Source organism: Thermobia domestica, chromosome 14, assembly GCF_964235325.1.
Source record: "Thermobia domestica chromosome 14, izTheDome1.hap1.1, whole genome shotgun sequence".
Lineage (NCBI taxonomy): Eukaryota > Metazoa > Arthropoda > Insecta > Zygentoma > Lepismatidae > Thermobia > Thermobia domestica.
Window position 1 is genome coordinate 189,105,642 of NC_137467.1, and position 19,336 is coordinate 189,124,977.

Consider the following 19,336-nt stretch of genomic DNA (forward strand, 5'->3'; position numbering starts at 1 on the left):
ACTTATCTTAAAAAGCACCAGGATATACACAAAGTGGAGAAGCCACATGCATGCCTCGAGTGCGGAATGGCATTTAATCGAAAACGTGCTTTAAAGGTTCATATGGATTATCATAAAAGTAGGAGAGCACGTACTTGTGTTGAGTGCGGCAAGGAGTTTCGTCTAAAACGTACTTTGAGGGTGCATATGATTAACCATGCTGTCCAGAAATATCACATGCTGCATCAAAATGGTAACAGGTCATATTCTTGCCCTAAATGTGGAAAAGCTTTTAGTAGCAAATTGGTATTGAAACTGCACATAACCACTCATGGACCTGATTACTCATCAGATGAGACAGCTTATACTTGCCTTAAATAAAAGTGTGTTTATGTTCATATAGTTTGTTTTAATTCACAATAATACACATATAATTACTGCGAGTTATGTAGTTTACACTTTCTTAGCTGTAATACACATAATTGTGGGTTACTGCATACTTGCTTTCAATATACTAAGGCATTTTCTTCCAAAACAATATCTCGAAATTACAAATGACTACTCATACAGATTGCGCAAGCTTTACTGTGTCTGGATTCCTATTTAAAAAATATGTAGAATTTGCACATGATTACTAACGGTGGCTACACAGTACGTAGACCGTTGACTGTTACAGACGTTTATACATACTGGTTACAAGAAAAACCAATATATATATATATATATATATATATATTGCGTGGCAACGGAGAAAAGCATATTTCTGGTGGCAAGACAATACATTTACAGAGTGTCCTCATCGATAAAGCGTATAATACCTGATGTGGGCCACTCCAGTTTTCTATTTTAGTGCGCTAAAATATTAACTCGTAAATATACTTCAAGACATTCCAATTACAGTTGAAGGTCACATTCAGTACAAGGTTTTTTTTTTCTAAATCTTAAGTTTCGCGTCACCTTCCAGCAGATATTTTGTATTAGACCTTAGCTTGCAATTTATAGTGGAATGAGAATAGCCTTTAATGCTCTGCCTCCAGAAATCAAACTCAGGTCCAAGTTCGTCATAGAAGCGCATGCTAGGTAGGAGCGGACTGGCCAGGGCCGCTAGGCCCCCTCGCAAAGGCAATAAAGAAAGAAAGAGATAAGAGAGAAAACTAAAACAGACGAAAGTTAAATAATTCGTTAAATCACTGGCTATTATGCTGCCAACACACCCTTCTTCCATTAGTAAGTTAAGCTTTTGAATACGGCTTTTTGTTACTGGAATTGTGGCTAGGCCTATCTTTCACTATGGTCTTTTATTATTGGAAACTGATTTAGTTTCTGCATGGGGCCTTCGGCCCTTCTTTCAATAAATTGGGCAGTTGGACTGGGCTTAATTTCATTGTGTTGGACAGTCTTTCATTATATTGGGTAATTGGGCCCTTATTTCATTACATTGAGCAGTTGGGGCCCATATTGTCACAATACGTATGTTTACACTCAACAGTTATGACAGTTCTATCATCTTGTTGGCAAACACCACATTGTATGGATGCATCCTTGTGACAGAGACTATATTCCTGCAAAACTTAATTCAACTCTAATTGTTAACTGTACCAATGTCCGATTAAATCAATGAAAGAAAATATTTTATTCTAAGGTGTGAAGACATTTGCTTCCAAACTAATGTAAAATGCAAATATTATCTTGTAAGAGGCAACATACTAAATTCAAAATGTAATCAATCATATTTCTTATTCAGAAGAAAGGATTGCTAGGATTGATTCAAAGGATCAAAAATACAATTGAAACCTGTTACCACTGCAATATTTTGAATTAATAGTTGCTTTACCCCCTCCTTACCAGTAGACAATATTTGAACTGTGAATCCTGTTTGAGCCTTAAATACTGTTTACCTATGTAATCTGACAGCGTTTTGTCAAAGCAGACAGTAAATGTATACAATATCATACATGCAGCCTTGCAAATGTGCTGCATAGGTTCCAGTAAGTGAAGATACATTTCCAATCAGTATAGCTGCACTGGAGCTGGAAGATTTCGAACAAACTGGCACCTCTGTCAAAAATTGACCAGATATAAGGTACTTGCAACTTTTCCAAGAAGATTGTTCAGGACCTATTTCAGAAAGAATTGCGAAACCCTGAGTCCAATATCCTCTTCTTCTGTACATATTCTGCAAGACATTTCTGCTAGACCTAGATACAGAACAAAATCACATACAGTCCCCAAACTCCTGAAAACCTGGAAACTGCAAATAGTAGCTCCTGTAACATACAATGACGAAACTAACCAGTTGATTTGACCTCAGCAACATCACAATTTCGAAAATAACTATTTCTAGTGCCACATGGTGAACTAAAGCGTGGTGTATGCACCGCCATCATGTGCCTTTCCATTTGTTTTCTGTTTAAATTTTTAAATTATGGCTTTTTTGAGGTATTTTTTAGACTTTCACTCAATCATCTATTGCGTCAAGACTATTTATCGTAGGATCATGGCTCATACCCCGTTTTGTTTCTAGTAAAGCAGTGTTTCCAACTGCGTCCGTAATATTTCCCTCAAGTGTACCAAATGCGGAAAATTTCCGCTCAAAGTGGGAAAAATGTATTTTCTCTCTGGTACACGATAGGGAAATTTGAGTGGTACATTTCGAAAGCCTGTCTCATAACGAAACCATAATTCTAGGGTAAATAGTAATGTGTCAGGGATTTTTTTAAAAAAAACTTTTCAAATATACCCTTATTTTAAACCCATCGTCCATGTTTGTGACGTCACAGCCCCCAGACAGAGCACGCAAGGCTGCAAAAGAACCCGGTCTAAAAAGCTTGACTAGAGACTTATAAAGCAAATTCCGAAGGTCGACGCCATGGCACAGGTGTTGTGCCATCATAATTTAAAAGGGTTAGCCTCTAGTTTTTAGAAATTATTTTGCCATAAGGTTCGATATTGAGATACGAAGATGTCATCAACAGAATCCGGACATAATACAAGAAGATCCTTTTATATAAGTTACCAATGAACACATTAAAAACAAAGGAGGTGGGCGGATAAGGGCCATTTTTCGCCCATCAGACAACGGAAAAATGAAGTGTCCGATTCCGACAAGTTTGCAATGTATTTGTATACTAGAAGATCTGTTGCATATGTAAAAATAATAGATAAGTGATAAAGAAAATAGTAAGTCATAGAAATGAGTGCCCAAAAAGAGTTGGTTTCAGAGTTTTGCGACATCTTGGTAATGTTTGCTGTCTTTGATGGAGGCTTATACGAAGAAGGAGTCGATGAACCAAAATAAATCTGACTCGTCATAATATAACGCTGTGTAGCCTTTGATATGAGTACTAACTGATTTTGGTTCAGTGTGTCCTTCTACATATTAGAGAACAAAATGTATTGCGCGAGAGTATAGAGCGATGAATACCGTTTATACGCTGTAATGTACGAGTTCAACTGGAGACTCCAGCTCTGATGTTAGTTACCGATTGTGACTGAAAATACATGCTCAGCATGTCAATAAAATATATAAAAAATGTATTGTTTGCGCGGATATGTGTATAGGGCAGCAAAAATAGAGACAACACGTTATGGAGTATTGAGAAGGCGTGTCATTTCTGAAAGTGGTATGAGTAAAAGTGCGAGCAGGAAAACCAATCGCAGAATGGCATGAAATTGTGCAATAGATATATATATCGAAGAATCATACATACCACGCGTCAATGAAGTACTGATGGGAAGTCATTGATACGTTATATTGCAATACTGAGGGAAAGATTAAAAACAACGACCAACAATAGCTACCTGATGTATCCGATCCTTACACTCACGAGCACTTAAGTGACAAAGGTATGTACTCTCTTTACATACATCATGACGATGCTTCTGTTCTCCGAGTTCAGTGGTACTGTCAATGTAAAGTAGGCGCACGGGTCGTCGGATGTTGTGGGCATGTTGCTTCCGTACTATGGCTTCTGGCTTACTGGCGCCACAATTCCACCGCAGTTAAGAAACCAAGTCTAGAATATACTCATACACTACAAGACGCCGCCGCTGCACGATGGTCCAGTGGCGATTCGGATGACGACAGCAAGCACGATGCCTAATCTGCAAACTAGCTACAAGTGTCTCCAGCTGTCTGATTATTATCTATGCCTGATTATTTCCGATGTAACATATTGATCTCATAGTCGTAGTAGACTTCATTCTTCTTATTCTTGCCGTTAGTGTTCTATTTACTATTGCTTTCTCGGATTCCAACTCATGACATTAGTGTTTACGTTTCTTCATTAACACACGACTAACGTCTTTGTTTATTTATTTTTTACCTCTCACTTATAGCGCTTTCCGTCAAAATATATTTGTTTTCTTATTTTTATGAGGTATACTATTGGAAACCATGCATTTCACATCTCGGGCCTGATGGGCGAAAAATGGCCCTTATCAGCCCACCTCCTTTGTATAGGAAAGTGGCCAAAGTCGGACCCCCATTTTGTTTTTTGCATCTAAAATTATTATTGTTTATTATTTGTAGTTGATTTTTTTTACACGCGTTCTTTGATATGTTTCCTAAACGTGTGTGTGTTCGAATATAAGTTACAGCTAATCAAATTTTATTAATAAAGCTTTTCGTAAAATGCGACGAAAATGCAGTGTGGAGAAAATGTTGCCAAATTCGGACCCCTTCTTCTGACTCAGCTTAACAAGACAGAAATATGCAGTTTAAGCATAATAAAGTACAAAATAAAGTTAAAATAAAATTCAAAACAATATAGAAGAATAGAATAGTAATGTATTGAAACACATTAATTCAATGTTCAATAGTTAATATGCAAAATATAGTGTAAACTGAAAAATACATAGATGGTATGAAAATAGTCCAACTCTTTTTTGTTTCTTAACGACAGAAATCACAAATATAGATCTCTTGCTCATTGTCTGTACACTCTGCATGTTCCCACAAACCACACGTTGCACACTGTATCCATCATTCCTCTTTACAGTCCATGGAAAATTTGTCACCACAGAACAAGCACTCAGCATCGTCGTTAGTTGGGTTACCTCCGTGCGGCATGTCGATATCGGAATCTCCAGTATCAAATAATACAAAGCCTTCGCTTTCTGAACTTTCATATTCTTGCTCATCCTTGTCAATCTTCTTTCCATTCTTTGTCTCTTTCTTTGTCCTTTTCGTACTCCAGAGATTCCATCTCCTTTGTTTTTAACCCCTTTTCCTTTATCTTCTTTACGTTTCTTCTCCTTTGACTTCCGCTTAGACTGCATTAAGTCATTTTTGTATGGCGAAGAAGTTATTACATTGGATGAAATTGCCTTTCTACCTCGTGTTGAAGTCTTCTTCTTCATGATGGGAACTGGGCTGATGTCCATTGGACCCACTGCAGAACACACAGAGGCAGTCGAAGGACCAGGCTGATCGAGCATGGATGGCGATGGAGAACAGCAAACTATGTTCTGGCGAGGATTGGTGTTTTCTGGAGGAGAAACCACTTCCGCAACAGACACGGTAGGTATCATGTTTGAGCCCTCCCTGCACTGAGCCGCTTGTGACGCACTGATAAATGTTCCTGTTAAAGGGATACAAGCCTGTGCAGCGAAACCCGTTCATTGCGATCTCTGCAGTTTGGCATTTAACGTATGCTTTACCGAACAGCTCCATGACATCGAATGCAGTAAGAGGTCTCTGGTTTTCCCTAAGCCAAATACGCACTTCTTCGCTATAGTGAATTTTGAGTGGAGCCATGAAGGTGCGGTCTAGGGGTAGCATTTTGTGTGTTGAATGAGGTGGTAGCGAAATGATTGTGACGTGGTTAGCCCTAGCGAGATCGATGACGTCGACGTTGCGAGTATGGCTTGAATGCCCATCTAGTATGAGCATCACAGGTTCCTCTTCAGACGGTTTCGTTCGTTGAATAAAGTGTTTGAACCATTCGGTGAATATATTCGATTGCACCCAACCTGACGGATGAACGGTCACAATAGTTCCAGGAGGTTTTCCTCTTTCTAGAGCTGAATTCATATTGGTGCGTGGAAAAATCACCAATGGAGGAACAAAATTGCCAGCTGCACTCATTGCCACTATCACAGTTATCAAGGAACCTCTTTCAGCTGAGGTGATGGCTCCTATCTGCCGTTTCCCCTTTAGTCCAATAACGCAAGGAACTTTACTTTGCACAATTGACAAACCGGTCTCGTCAACGTTCCAAATTCTTTCAGCCATCCTCTTCTCAAGTTCTTGTGTATAGTTGTCAAAAAACTTGCCAACATTCTCTTCTGTAAATCCTACGGCCCTAGCATATGATGTTCCAGTCGGTTTGCGCACTGCCAACTGTGCCTTATGTCCTTTAAGGAAAAGTTTCAGCCATTTCGCACCTGCACCATCATTGTTAAAGGGATGCTTCAAGTTGTTTCGAATAGCTAAATTCACGGCCATCCGTCGCAAGTCCGCCCTTGTTAATCAAAAAAAAAACTTTCTCCATTACAAGGCAATACTCTACTAACTTTTGTTCAAGTTGGTCACCAAGTACTGTAGGCCTTCCCATTTTTGTTCGTGCTGCCGCTTTTGGACTTCCATGCCTTTCTTGGGCAAGTCTCATCAATGTTGTTTTGGGTACATTGAATGCTTTAGATGCTTTTTTCCAACCCATTTTTTTTTTCTAATTGATTCAATTGCATTTTCCATCTGTTCGGGATCCCATCCTCTTCGACGGACACTGGTCTGTCTCTGGGACATCTGAAACGATATATATGAAGAATTTCTTCACAAGCGGGATTCCTTTTTATGACACTTACAAACATAAAACTTCTTAGTTTCAGGGGGTCCGAGTTTGGCCACTCATGGGGGTCCGACTAAGGGCACCTTGCTCATTATATTTCCTAGCCTATAAACTTAAATAAACAAACAAACAACCCACTATAATAGTTTTGAACAGCAGCACTTAAAGAACAAGAAACTATACAAAATATTGTGACTTACCTTAGACTAACTAAAAAAATTCCAACTTCTATGCTCCGCTACAAAAACTTGCAATCACAGGTTTAACGATAATGGCGACACTACGCAGCTGCACGTGGTAACTCAGTGTTGCCAATTACACTACACAACCTTTGTTATGTTTTCTCCACATTGCAATTTATGACGGTACGCATAAGCATTTACGAACGGAAATAACAGGGGGGTCCGACTTATGGACCGGGGTCCGACTTTGGCCACTTTCCTCTAATAATTATTTAGTAGGGTTAATTGCTAATATCATCTTTCTGCACTCCATCTGACACGCAAATAGAAACAAGGTGAAGAGAATGCGCTGGTCACAATGAAACATCATCCCAGCACCGAATGTTGATTGCCTTTCGACATGCTGACGATCCAAACTGATTTTAATATCGAGTATAGGAAGTTGCTCGTCTGAATGTATTCTTGTCCTGTGGGCGTGAACACTCCATCTTTTCGATACTGAACATGCTCGTAAGAACCTAAAAGTATTTTCCTCAACTGGCTGTAACCCCAAAATATAGCCTCATTAAAAATTTGTATTCGACAATTTTATTTCGATTTGTTTTTAATCATCATTGAGTTAATTTAGGTGTTAGGCGTTTGTTATCAGAGTCTATCATATTGTAGACGCCATTTTTTTAAATCTTAACGTATACTTAATATTTCGTAAATCATGTGTCCTATATTCAAGATAAGTTCTTAGGGTCAAATAGTCTTATTAACATAGAAAATAACCTATAAGAACAATTCTCTCTATCATTTTACGAAATAGCACATATTTTATAGGAAACTAATACAGAATGTTGTGATGGCTAAAATAAAAGTAGAAAAGACAAGTATTGACGTAAATGAAATAAAAATTCAGTTTTAATTCTTTTCGTGTTCACGGCAATGTTAGATTTTCAAATAATGTTCGAAATCAGCTTGAATACGAGAAATGAATACAGGTAGAAAAATTTTGCAAAATGTAAGAAAACATAAAGAGTACACAACAGATATACAGATATATAAGTTTAGATGATTTACGTATACATCAATCTTAAAAATTGAAAGCAGCAGATCGAGATTCTCTGATAAACTTGGGTTAACTACAAAATCTACGTACTCATTCCATAAAACATACTTTTATACTTTTTTTTAAGGATACACCGAAATACATTTTAAATTTTGGAACCGTCAATAAGTAAAAATTGATAAATGTTCTCTGGAACTCAAAATATTTATTTATAAATTTGGGTGGTAGTGTTTGTTCCCTTCTATGGGTAAAGAATTGTCAAACTATTTTGTGCACGGTTATTGATTTAAATTTATCTTCCTTGATGAGGCTTTATTACAACATATTTTTATAAGGGGTTCGTCATCTTTCATAAGACGTGGGTATATTATTACCGTCCTCCCAAAATTTTGGAGACCCATAGGACCACCCATTAAATTTTGGAATTAGAGTAATAACTGATAAATGTCCTTAGCACATAAATACATATTTCTCTCAATTTGATTAGTTTATGTGTCTTTCTATAAAAAAAAATGTCAGGAATATACATAAGCAACAGAGCGGGAAATTTTAATTAACGTAAGCTGGTATTTTGAGTGTATTACTTTAAAGTTCACAAAGATGGGGCTGTATCACGTTACATGGTTGTAATTAGGTAGGGGGTCTATTCCGTTTCACAGGAGATCGTTACGTTGATACTCTCGTCTTAAATTTCGGGACGGCTACATTGCCCCACCACTTAAATTTGGGAATTATAAAACAATAAAATTTCGTAAATGATCACATCGATACTCAAATTGGTAGGTCGTATATTTGCTGGAATAAGACAAGGATTTTACAGAGAAGAGTAACTTGGAAAAGCACATGATGGTTCACACGGATGACAGGTCATATATCTGTGGCAAAGGGTTTTATCAAGTCATTTGAAAGAGCACATTGTTACTCGTACAGGTGGCGGCTCAAGTACTTGCTTTAAGTGCGGCAAGGCACTTGCTAAGAAATATAATTTGTAGTTGCATATTGTGATTCGTGTAGGTAAGTTACAATATACGTGCCTTCATTGTGGCAAGACGTTTATTTAGAACAAGAGTTTGAAATTGCGTATCGATACTCATATAATTAAGTGAAAATAGATTTGTTTTAATGCGGTGAGGAATCTTCATGTAGAAGTAATTTCAAATTGTACACGGTTAGTCACACAGGTAAGAGAATCCATACTTGCCTTGGATGAGCCAAACAGCTTTCTTACAAGAGTAGTTTCACGTTAATACTAATAAATAAAGGCCACATATTTGACCTGAATGCAGAAAGAAATTTTCTCAAAAACAAATTGCAATAAAGTATTCGAGGCGTCGCAAATTTCCCAGCAGGAAGGTAATTTCACATCCCATACTGATGACTGTTCACACATTTGCCTTGACTTCGGAAAGGTACTCTGAATTTTAACTTTACTTTCGTACAGTAAAATGATTGATATTTGTCTTTAGTAAGGTGAAGTGCTTTCTAAGACAAATAAAATGAAATGCAGATGGTTACTGGTACAATTGGTAACGTCTGTGTAGCTTTAATTGTGGTAAAGAATTTCCTCAGAAATGTAAATTAAAAGCGCATATAACTACTCTTAAATGTGAGTTTATTTACTTGACTTAGTTCGCTAAGGAGTTCCCTGCTAAACAATAAAATCTGAAACTCGACACGATTACTCATATCGAAAACACAAAATTCTTGCCTTATGTGTTACAAAGCATTTAGTGAAGTAAGTAGTGTAAAATTAACAAGGTCTTTTATACAATTTAAATATCAAATACTTAATTTAAGTGAGCTAAACTATTACTCTAAAAGGTAATTGGAATTCGAATGAGTGCTTATAGTGATTAAACTTCATGTATTAGAGTTCTGATTACAAGAAAATTAACAAAGTGATCTGAACATTACTGTGATTTCTCCAAAAGCTGAAATGATGCCTCTTCCTCAACTAAAACTTCAATTCTCGCTGCAATTCTATCTGGCGCTAATTTAAGCACCTCAGTATCTTACCATTGGTAGATTAAAGTTGTGTGTATCTAAAAAAAAACAAATTGTTGTACTTCTATTTTTGGTGCGTGTAAATTGTGTTTTCATTCACTTCTTACAAGAAGAGGAGGGGATGAAACCTATTCTGGAGAATCGATTGCAAAAATCATATCTCGATATCTCTGACGTTGTTTACTCTAATGCATTTCGACAGATGAACGGACAAAGCCATTCCATAAGATGTCCAACCAGGGTCGCAACTTGTTAGGGAGCAACTACCCCCCAGGGAAGCTCCCCGCCGTTCGACGAGGCCCATTTTGAGACAAAATTTTCTTACTTCATGTACGATACGATACGAACATGAAATTAGAAATGAAGCGTCAAATAGGATCGCTACATTACATAAACAAAACAGCACACAAAAGGTAAATAAACAAAAATTAGTCGTGGACCCATTTCAGTAATATTTATTCGTATGGCTTTGAGATTTATCAATATTGTCCCCTTAATAATTTTGTCACGTATGGAATGGGGCTCAGGGAGTAACTAACGGAACCGCAGACCTTGTGCGGGAGAGTCCACAGGCTCCGGGGGCCCATAAAGATTAAGAGAAAGTTGGATAGAGGGGGCCCAATAATTAGAAAATCAACTTTTTCTAGGGGGCCCAAATAAGCTTATTAATGCTTGCCCCCAACCAGAAAAGAATCTAAGTTACGGCGCTGGTCATCGGTTGCAGGGATGGTCCCGATTTACATTACATTTCGTCTTTACCATAACTTCTAATTTCCAAAGAAGAAAAGACGACATAAATTATATTCACATTCTTTGTATTGTATCAACACGTGTAGAAATAGACAGTTCTATGTTTATGTTCCATAACTACTAGTTTATTTTCTTATAATCATATGAGGAGTTTGTGGCAAATTGAACCGTGCGGCTGCATATTTTCACTAATTACAGGATTTTTAGAAAATTTCATAACCCCTTTACAGTTACCATGGAGTAATAAGTAATACTTTGTTTAAAAGGTGTGATATGTTCCTTATATAAAACTACCTTAAATACGATGACGTTACAAGAGTACAATAACAGTCATAATACTTCTCTTTCTGTTTCATCTGCAAATAGATATTACTTTTCTAAAATATTTGTAAAGATTTCAGGACATAATGTATCATGATAACTATGTAAATATGTATTGTATAGATTTTTTTTTCATATTGACAACCTTTTGAATATGTCTTGTTTTGAGGTGCCAGCGTAATTTTCGGCAGGTAATACTACTACTTTCCCCGGCAAATAAAAAAGAAGCCAATTCAGTTCGAATTTATTAAAATGTAATCTGAACTGGATAAAATTCTAGGAAATACTTACAAAAGGAGAATTGTTTGTTACAATGTTACCGCAATTAATTTCAAGTACAAGCTTACATTTGAAATTGTGAAAATTGGTAGCAAATACGTACGTACTTATCCAGTTTCCAAGGAAAATTGCCGCAGGGTTTGAGTTCAATAACAAGTCCAGTTTTCTAATATATTTGTATTTCTTAATCTTACTAAAAACTTACATCAGCGGTATATATACAATACACAAAGTATGTACAAAGGCAGTTTATAACTGAAATTGTTATCCTAACTTATACAAAAGTTTTTCTTTACACATTTAAAATATCTATACATAAAGTGTAACAAATAACTATAAATGATTTACTCATGTAATTTTTCTCCCAATCTGTTTCAAGAAATTACAACTTACAGTAGTCATATAGCTGATCCAAAGTTAGCAAACAAATTCGCATAATATAACAACAGTTGAAATGCTTCCGGAACCAAATCATATCGTTTCTAATGTTCATATATGTCATTTCCATGTCTGTAACAAAACTTTTCCTAATCTTTCTTTTCTGAGTGTATAACAAGATATACGATTTTAGTAAGATGACATCTGTCCTATGCTTTATAACAAATTCAATGTTTATTCCATATTTTTTTAAACTGTCTTCGAATACCTTTTATTATTTTCAATAGCTAGTTTATATTACCCAATCATTTAAGTTACATTTACTTTATATCTGTTCCTCCTTTTACGCCACTTCAAGCCTCTGCGAAATGAATAATTGCATTAAAGATTCGTCTTTTATTTTCATATTTGTTATGTATTTTATGTGTTTACCTGCTTTAAAATTCACAATGTTAATGTGTATTTCTTATAGCAATTTTTTCTTCTAATAAGATATTACTTTGGGTAATAGGGAAGTTCAATTTCTTGAAAAGATTAAATAAACCACATTTAAAATGGGTCATATAAAAACAATATTACATCAAAGATTAAGTTCACTCTTTCTAATTACAATGAGGTTAATTTCTGAAAGGAACAGTGTTACCACCGACAATGTATAAGTAAACTTAAAATTGAAAGTGAGAAACAAATTTCTTTAGAGAACCTTTAATTATCTTTCACTTGTTGATATGTATGACAATTAAGTTCAATTTGCAAAAAGCTTTCCTGAAAATCGTAACATTCTCAAAAATATGTTTGTGGTTGTATATACCTACGTTACGTATACAACTGTTAAGTTTAATTACGTTTTCAATTAAATGAAGTTTAATATATACATATTTAGTACTTTTCATGTAGCTGGGTAACAAAATCTGGGTTTTACCTTTCTAAGACACTTCCCTTTTTATTTTAAATATTATAGCACTTTTCGAGTTGTTATAACATCCTTACTGTCCTTGTAAAGTGCAAAAATAAACATTTTCTTGTAAATCTTATGACTTTCATAAAAGGTTTTTAAAGAATTCCTGAAGTTTAGAGAAATAAATTAACCGTTATATGTGTAACACTGATTAGGCAATACAACTATTATGCTTCGAAACTAAAACGATTTTCAATAATGTTTCAATTATCTCACTCAATGTTATATACCAACAAAAAAAGGATCTATACGACTTATATGTGCATTAAGATTTCAAAATGTTAAGTGTACAAGACAGAGAAGGTAAAAATATTTAACTGAGGTGACACTGCCTCAATTTTTGATTTTTTTTAAAATATGTACATTGTTCAATCTCGAACTGGAAGTATCCTATTGTCAAAGTCTGCTGGATTACAACTACTTATCTTATATACATGTACCTACATATATACGTATATCTTTTTATTGCTTTCATATATATTAAAATTCTGATCAGACGAAACATACAGCCAACACTGATGTTTCGAGTATTTACCTCATCATATATTTACTTTTGAAAAAGGGTAACGTGAATTGCTATAATAAAATATATTAACTAAGTTCTAGAAAATATTCGTCAACACCACAATACTTTTATACTATTTACACATAGTAATAACGTCTACAATTTGAAAATAATGAAAATTTAAACATACAATATATATATATAATACACTTAAAAATCTTTTTAATAGATAGTTTGGCACTTTCTCGTCAATAATTTTGTTGCATTCAAACTTTATAAGTTCATCTTTACTACTGAATTATAGCTGCTACGGTGACATTCAAAACAGATTTCATTTAGTATTATCGTTATTTAGCGCACGAAATACCTATGAAAAATCCCAAAATGTTCGAGACCCTCTCCAAAATGAATATATCTGTAATAAATCCATAATTTTACGTGAATTAGTCAGAAAGTTAGTTGCACTCCGTAAATATTTTCGGTCAAAGGCTATTTTGATGAAACTGTGTGGCAACACTGCAGACATGTAACTGTATTGTGTGACGTAGGGGCTTTCACGACGCAAGTGGAGGTGTTCTGATAATCAGTCGTAAACATATCTCGACAGCTCCAAGTGGCGTCCAAATTAGAAATGCGTGCAGTGATTTGTTTGTGTAACTGCACTGAAATTTATCGACAGTTGCATGAAGTGTATGGTGAAAATGCAATGCAATTGTTTTCCTTTATGATAAAGCAAGACCGCATACAGCACAAGAAAGTGCAGACTTCTGACAAAGTTTAGGTGTGAAGTGTGGGACTACCCTCCTTATAGCCCAAACCTTTCACCGTCTGACTTCCATGTGTTTGGTCCCATGACAGACGAACTTTCCAAGCGACGGTACCACTCGGTTGACGAGGTGAATGCTGCAGCCCAAGAATGGTTATCAGGCATTGGACGGGATTTCTTTGCAGAAGGCATGAAAAAACTTGTACCATGCCTCGACAAATGCTTAAATAACGGAGGCAATTACGTTGAAAAGTAGATTGTGAATGGAACTTTACGTTGAAAAGTAGATTGTGAATGGAACTTTACGTTGAAAAGTAGATTGTGAATGGAACTTTAGTTGAAAAGTAGATTGTGAATGGAACTTTAGTTAAAAAGTAGATTGTGAATGGAACTTTACGATACAAATAAACTTATTGTAAATTTCTATCCTGTTCTATTTTCTTAAGCAGTACAACTAACTTTTTGATTGAACCTCGTAGTAGAATCCGAAGAACAGAGTTTACGGTCGTAATGAAAGATATCTCAGTTATCCGTTAGTGATTTCCTTTTCTTACTTCATATAATTAAAAGCTATAATCTCAAATTCACAGTTTTCTTTCTTACATACTGATATGAAATAAAGTTACACAAAGAATGTTGTGAAAAACTTATCCAGTAACTTATCTTTGTAGAACTGTACTTGCTGTTTTCGATCGATATTGAAGTGTCAAAAATTCCCTTTCGAAATATAATTATAGTTTGTTTGTTTTTTTAGATTTTATATCGAAATTCAAATACATCGAAATAGTTTTATATTTACCTTTTAACATATCAACATTTACTTTATTTTACACTTTCAATTTTCTACTTATATTTTATCATGTTGACTTGTACATCTAACCACAGTTCGACATTTACTGGTCAAAACTAGTATAAAACTTGTTACTTGATTTTGTATGGCAGTTCTGACACTTTTACTATCCAGTGTTTGTGCATTCTGATGAATCACATGGTTTGTAAATTCAGTATTGCCGTGCTAGTAAGGAAAACAATTAAATGCTGGATAATACAACTTTCAACAGTTATACTAGTGATCCACAGGTGTGTCACGCTGCTCCTTCCATAAATTTTAGTGAATCGCCTTTATTACACATCAATATATAATGACTTAAGAAAATATAGTATATATATATATATATATATATATATATATATATATATATATATATATATATATATATATAGAACTGTTTATACTTCAGAATTGAAGACCTCAGTACAAGAAGGGGGCAGCTCCAATTTTACATTTGGCTCAGGATTGCAACAAAACTTCGTTTAAACTTATTTTACTCTGGCTTCCAAACTTTTTGTGAAGACATACTTTATCTTATTATAAGATAAAACCTTTCTTCAGCAGAAGTTTGAAGGCGAAAGGAGAACAAATTTATTTTTAACGAAGTTTTGTTGCAATTCTGAACCAAATGTAAAATTGGAGCTATCCTTATCTTGCACCAAGGTCTTCAATTCTTAACAGAATTGCCAAACTGTGTAAATACAGGTAGCTGTATTTATTAATTCATAATTAGCACATAACGATGTGACTTACCGAATTAATAAAATCTAGTGAAGTTTTATATATATATATATATATATATATATATATATATATATATATATATATATATATATAAAACTCATATATATATATATATATATATATATATATTGCTCGAATCATTGATATTTTGTATGAGAAAACGGAAAAACATTAAAATACTGCATTGATAGCCCAAAATAAAAATGATCCAACGAAATAATTTTAAAGAGAGTTGATATTCTTTCTGCCACGAGAAAACGAAAGAGCAGTATTTGTAATAGATATCTTCAAAGGAGGTAATTTTTAACTCTCTGAGTTCTAAATATCTTCTCTACTTCTTTTTTCGGCTCGTCTTATATAATACCCTTCCGTTTCCGAAAGCAGTCTTGTTGAGAGAGAATTGCGTGCATAAGTAACATTTTGCATAATTATGGAAAGGCATTATGGCTTTCAGCCAAGATAAGAAGAGGAGTGATCACGACGGTCAGATGGATATTAATAAACGAACAGAAAGGTGATATCCGAAGAGTCAAAAATCCTATGTGGATGCTGGAGCTAAGTACTTGCTTGAAGAGTTTAGTGCTCAGTGGAGAAAGGGAGATGGGTGCTCAGGAAAGAAATACAGCAGGACAAGAAGTCGGTCTGACAGTCTTTGAGGTCAAAGAAGGGAAAAAGTCGATGGACAGTCGACGAGCTACTAAGGGACATAAAAACTTGTCGAAGAGGTCTTCGAATGTTCTTTGAAAATACTCACGAAAGTTATTTGTACACTGTTCTAAAAGAAAGTTTCACTAGCAGCTAATTGTTTCAGTTACTTTCGCACGTTTTTATGAATATTGTTTATGATATTATATTTCCATCATGCATATTTTACTGTTTGCATTTCTGTTTTAATGTTTTGAAAAAAATACGTCTCTTTTAAAGATACAGATTTAAAATTAACTACTACGCATTTGATAAAGTTAAATATTAAAAAATAAATTCTGTTCGTTATAGACAGTAAAATGTCTTCATATTCTCAAACTATGTTTTGACCACAATGACAAACTTGTGTAACTGTGTCTGCTTAAAATTGATCCAAATATTCAATATTTACAAACTGAAATATCATTTATATTCAAAATATGTCTAATTTATTACCATTAATTATAAAAACTAAACCCTGTTTCAATGTTAATTTACAAAGAAAAACTCATACATACACAATATACATGCACATACTAACCTAACTTATTTTACATAATGAAACATATATCACAGGTTTTGTATTCTTCTTTAAAAAAATTTTTGTTGCTGCTAAAAGTGTTTTGTTGAAACAGAAATCAAAATTTTAACATGTGAAGATTTGAATGCCATGGAACTTTACGAAATGGACTTTTTGGTTTTGTTCCTGAAGAATGTGGTAAAGTCAGCCAGCCTAGAAACAGTGGCGGAAAAGAGGGTTGAGGTGGTACGCCGTAAGGTGGAATCATACGCTCACTGTTTTCTGGACTGTAAATGCTTTCCGAAAACAATGGACTAACCTGATACTGTGGATTAAAACAATCAGATGCTGGTAACGATGGATTTGCACAACAAATATTTTCATATTTGTTCTTAAAAATAATGTCAGGTTGTTGAGATTCCCAGAAAATGCTAGTCAACCGATCAGCTAATTCCCAATATTGTCCTGCTTTCTCTATGGCCGTGTGATCAACATACATCCAACTTACGGAGTCTGGACTAGATTCAGGCACAAAAGTTGCATATTCCGAATATGCCATGTGTGGTCGAATATCTGATTCATTACAACAACAATGATGATAACTGGAATCGCTTTCTGGAGGCTCCTTTAGCGTGACCTTCTTTTGTTTGGCACACGAAGATTTTAGTGCCGAAGAAAATCCTCCCGGATCTGAAGGATTCTCATCTAGGCTGGCTGACAATTCATCATGTCAGTTATCACGTATCCTATAGGAATGCTTCCAGACTTCGAGCAACATGACACAAGAGTGAAACCGGAAAAATATTAATAATGGGAGACTGATTCTGGAAATAACTCCCCACGCTAGAACACCGTAGAACTGTAACTGAAGCTCCTGAGACATCCAGCTCTGCGTAACAAAGGTATCGAAAATCCAAAGAACAGCGTTTGCAAACAATAAGAACGTTACAACTTCTCGTCCTGGTTTGGAAACCATTTGATGCCTGGTTATACATGCTCGTCGAATGCATTCTGCTACTAAAGTACTTTGTAATGATGCTTGTATTAGCAAAAGAAGATTTGTAGAAAACACCATCGCATGATTTGGGTTCATGATATCACTTGCCCCCACTATCATTCCGAAAATAGAGTATAAGTACACTCCAAATATTGTTGCAGACGACAAAATACGATCAAGTTCTTGCGGCTGTCGACTTGTGAGGGATAACTTTCGAATTTGTACAAATCCCACAACGCTGAGCACTATACTTATACTTAAAATTGAAGCCAATGTTCCTAGGCAAATCCAAAACAATTGAGGCTGAAATTCGTCGTTATTTTTCACTACAAAGAATATTATTAAAATCACTACTCCACCCACAAGGCAGAGAAGACCCAGAAACAGTCCTTTGCTGGCTCCTTGGCAGTCGACTCTCCAATTATTCTGATTGTCCGAGATGCATGATTTTCCCTCTGAACACTTGTGTAATTTCCCGTAGCCAACTTTTTGACCCATTACATACGTTACAGCTGCAGCTATTAGACTGGAAAGAAGAAATAAAGAGAAACTTAATTTGATGGATTAAATGTCACATGACAGAGATATCTTAACCGAAACATGCACTAATATAGATCAAATTCCGATAAATATACTGACAAAAAGCATATGTACAGTTACATTTTATACAATAACTACCGTATAATGACTTTATGGCTAATGTTTCTTCAATAGGAAAAACTGAGACTTGTCGTACAAAACACAAAGTACAATATTTTTAACGTTGGAAGAAATTCTGATAAAAAAAAATCAGGTCATATTACACAGGTGTACCATAATAATATACATACAATATACAAATTTCAACAAATAGAGACAAACAAATGAGAAATACAAAAATAGTACACAGTCATTTTCTGCAAATATTTGTAGTTTTTAACAGCTGGACGATATATTGAATGTCAATAAGTAATATATACTAGGTGTTCATTTATTACTATGTAGCCAAAATCCACTGGTGAAATTATAACCATCACCAGGTTATATCAGTATTTTGTGTGGACGCTCTGTATGTTTTGGAAAGAGAAACCATTTTCAATTTATACTTTATTTCTACGACGCAAATAATTTCTTCCTTCGATGGGAACTGCTAATAATTCAATTTCTTTCCCACGCATTAGAACAAAAGAGTCATCTTTCACCCATACATATATGTGAAACGTTTTTTCAGTGAGATAGTTTTAGTGAGTAACAAAGACCACATTCATTTTTTGAACCATGAAAATCGTATTTCTATTACTTGGATCTTCAGTGTTTCTTACTTACTCATTAATATGCAAAGAGTACGTACTATAGTTATTTGGAACTAAATTAAGTGTTTTCTTCAATCATTCATGGTAATACTTAGTATGGAACAGCTGCGAACTAGCCACACCGTCGCCTAGCAATATTGTTCAGTCAGTTTTTATCTAGAAGTTCTCACGACCAAGTTATCGTTTTTTTTTTTCATTTTTTTTTCATTGTGGCTAGTGAACTGTGAATTAACGCAGGTTATTTCAACATTTAATTTGCATATCCATACAAGTGGCATAACCTGATTACATTTTAAGATG

General features: G+C 34.9%; 2 protein-coding genes across 2 annotated transcripts in view; both read right to left on the reverse strand.

The window, feature by feature from the left end:
- Positions 1-5,311: 5,311 nt before the first annotated feature.
- LOC145670181 (uncharacterized) lies at positions 5,312-6,427 on the reverse strand. Its single transcript, XM_081738557.1, has one exon. The coding sequence runs from the start codon at positions 6,425-6,427 to the stop codon at positions 5,312-5,314; it is 1,116 nt and encodes a 371-aa protein (XP_081594683.1).
- Positions 6,428-17,474: 11,047 nt separating this feature from the next.
- Positions 17,475-19,336, reverse strand: part of LOC145670503 (proton channel OtopLc-like) — a 167,052-nt gene continuing 165,190 nt past the window's right edge. Inside the window, exon 8 of the mRNA XM_081739251.1 lies at positions 17,475-18,270. Within this exon, the coding sequence (XP_081595377.1) occupies positions 17,478-18,270 (793 nt within the window). The 3' untranslated portion in view covers positions 17,475-17,477. The remainder of the gene's footprint in view (positions 18,271-19,336) is intronic.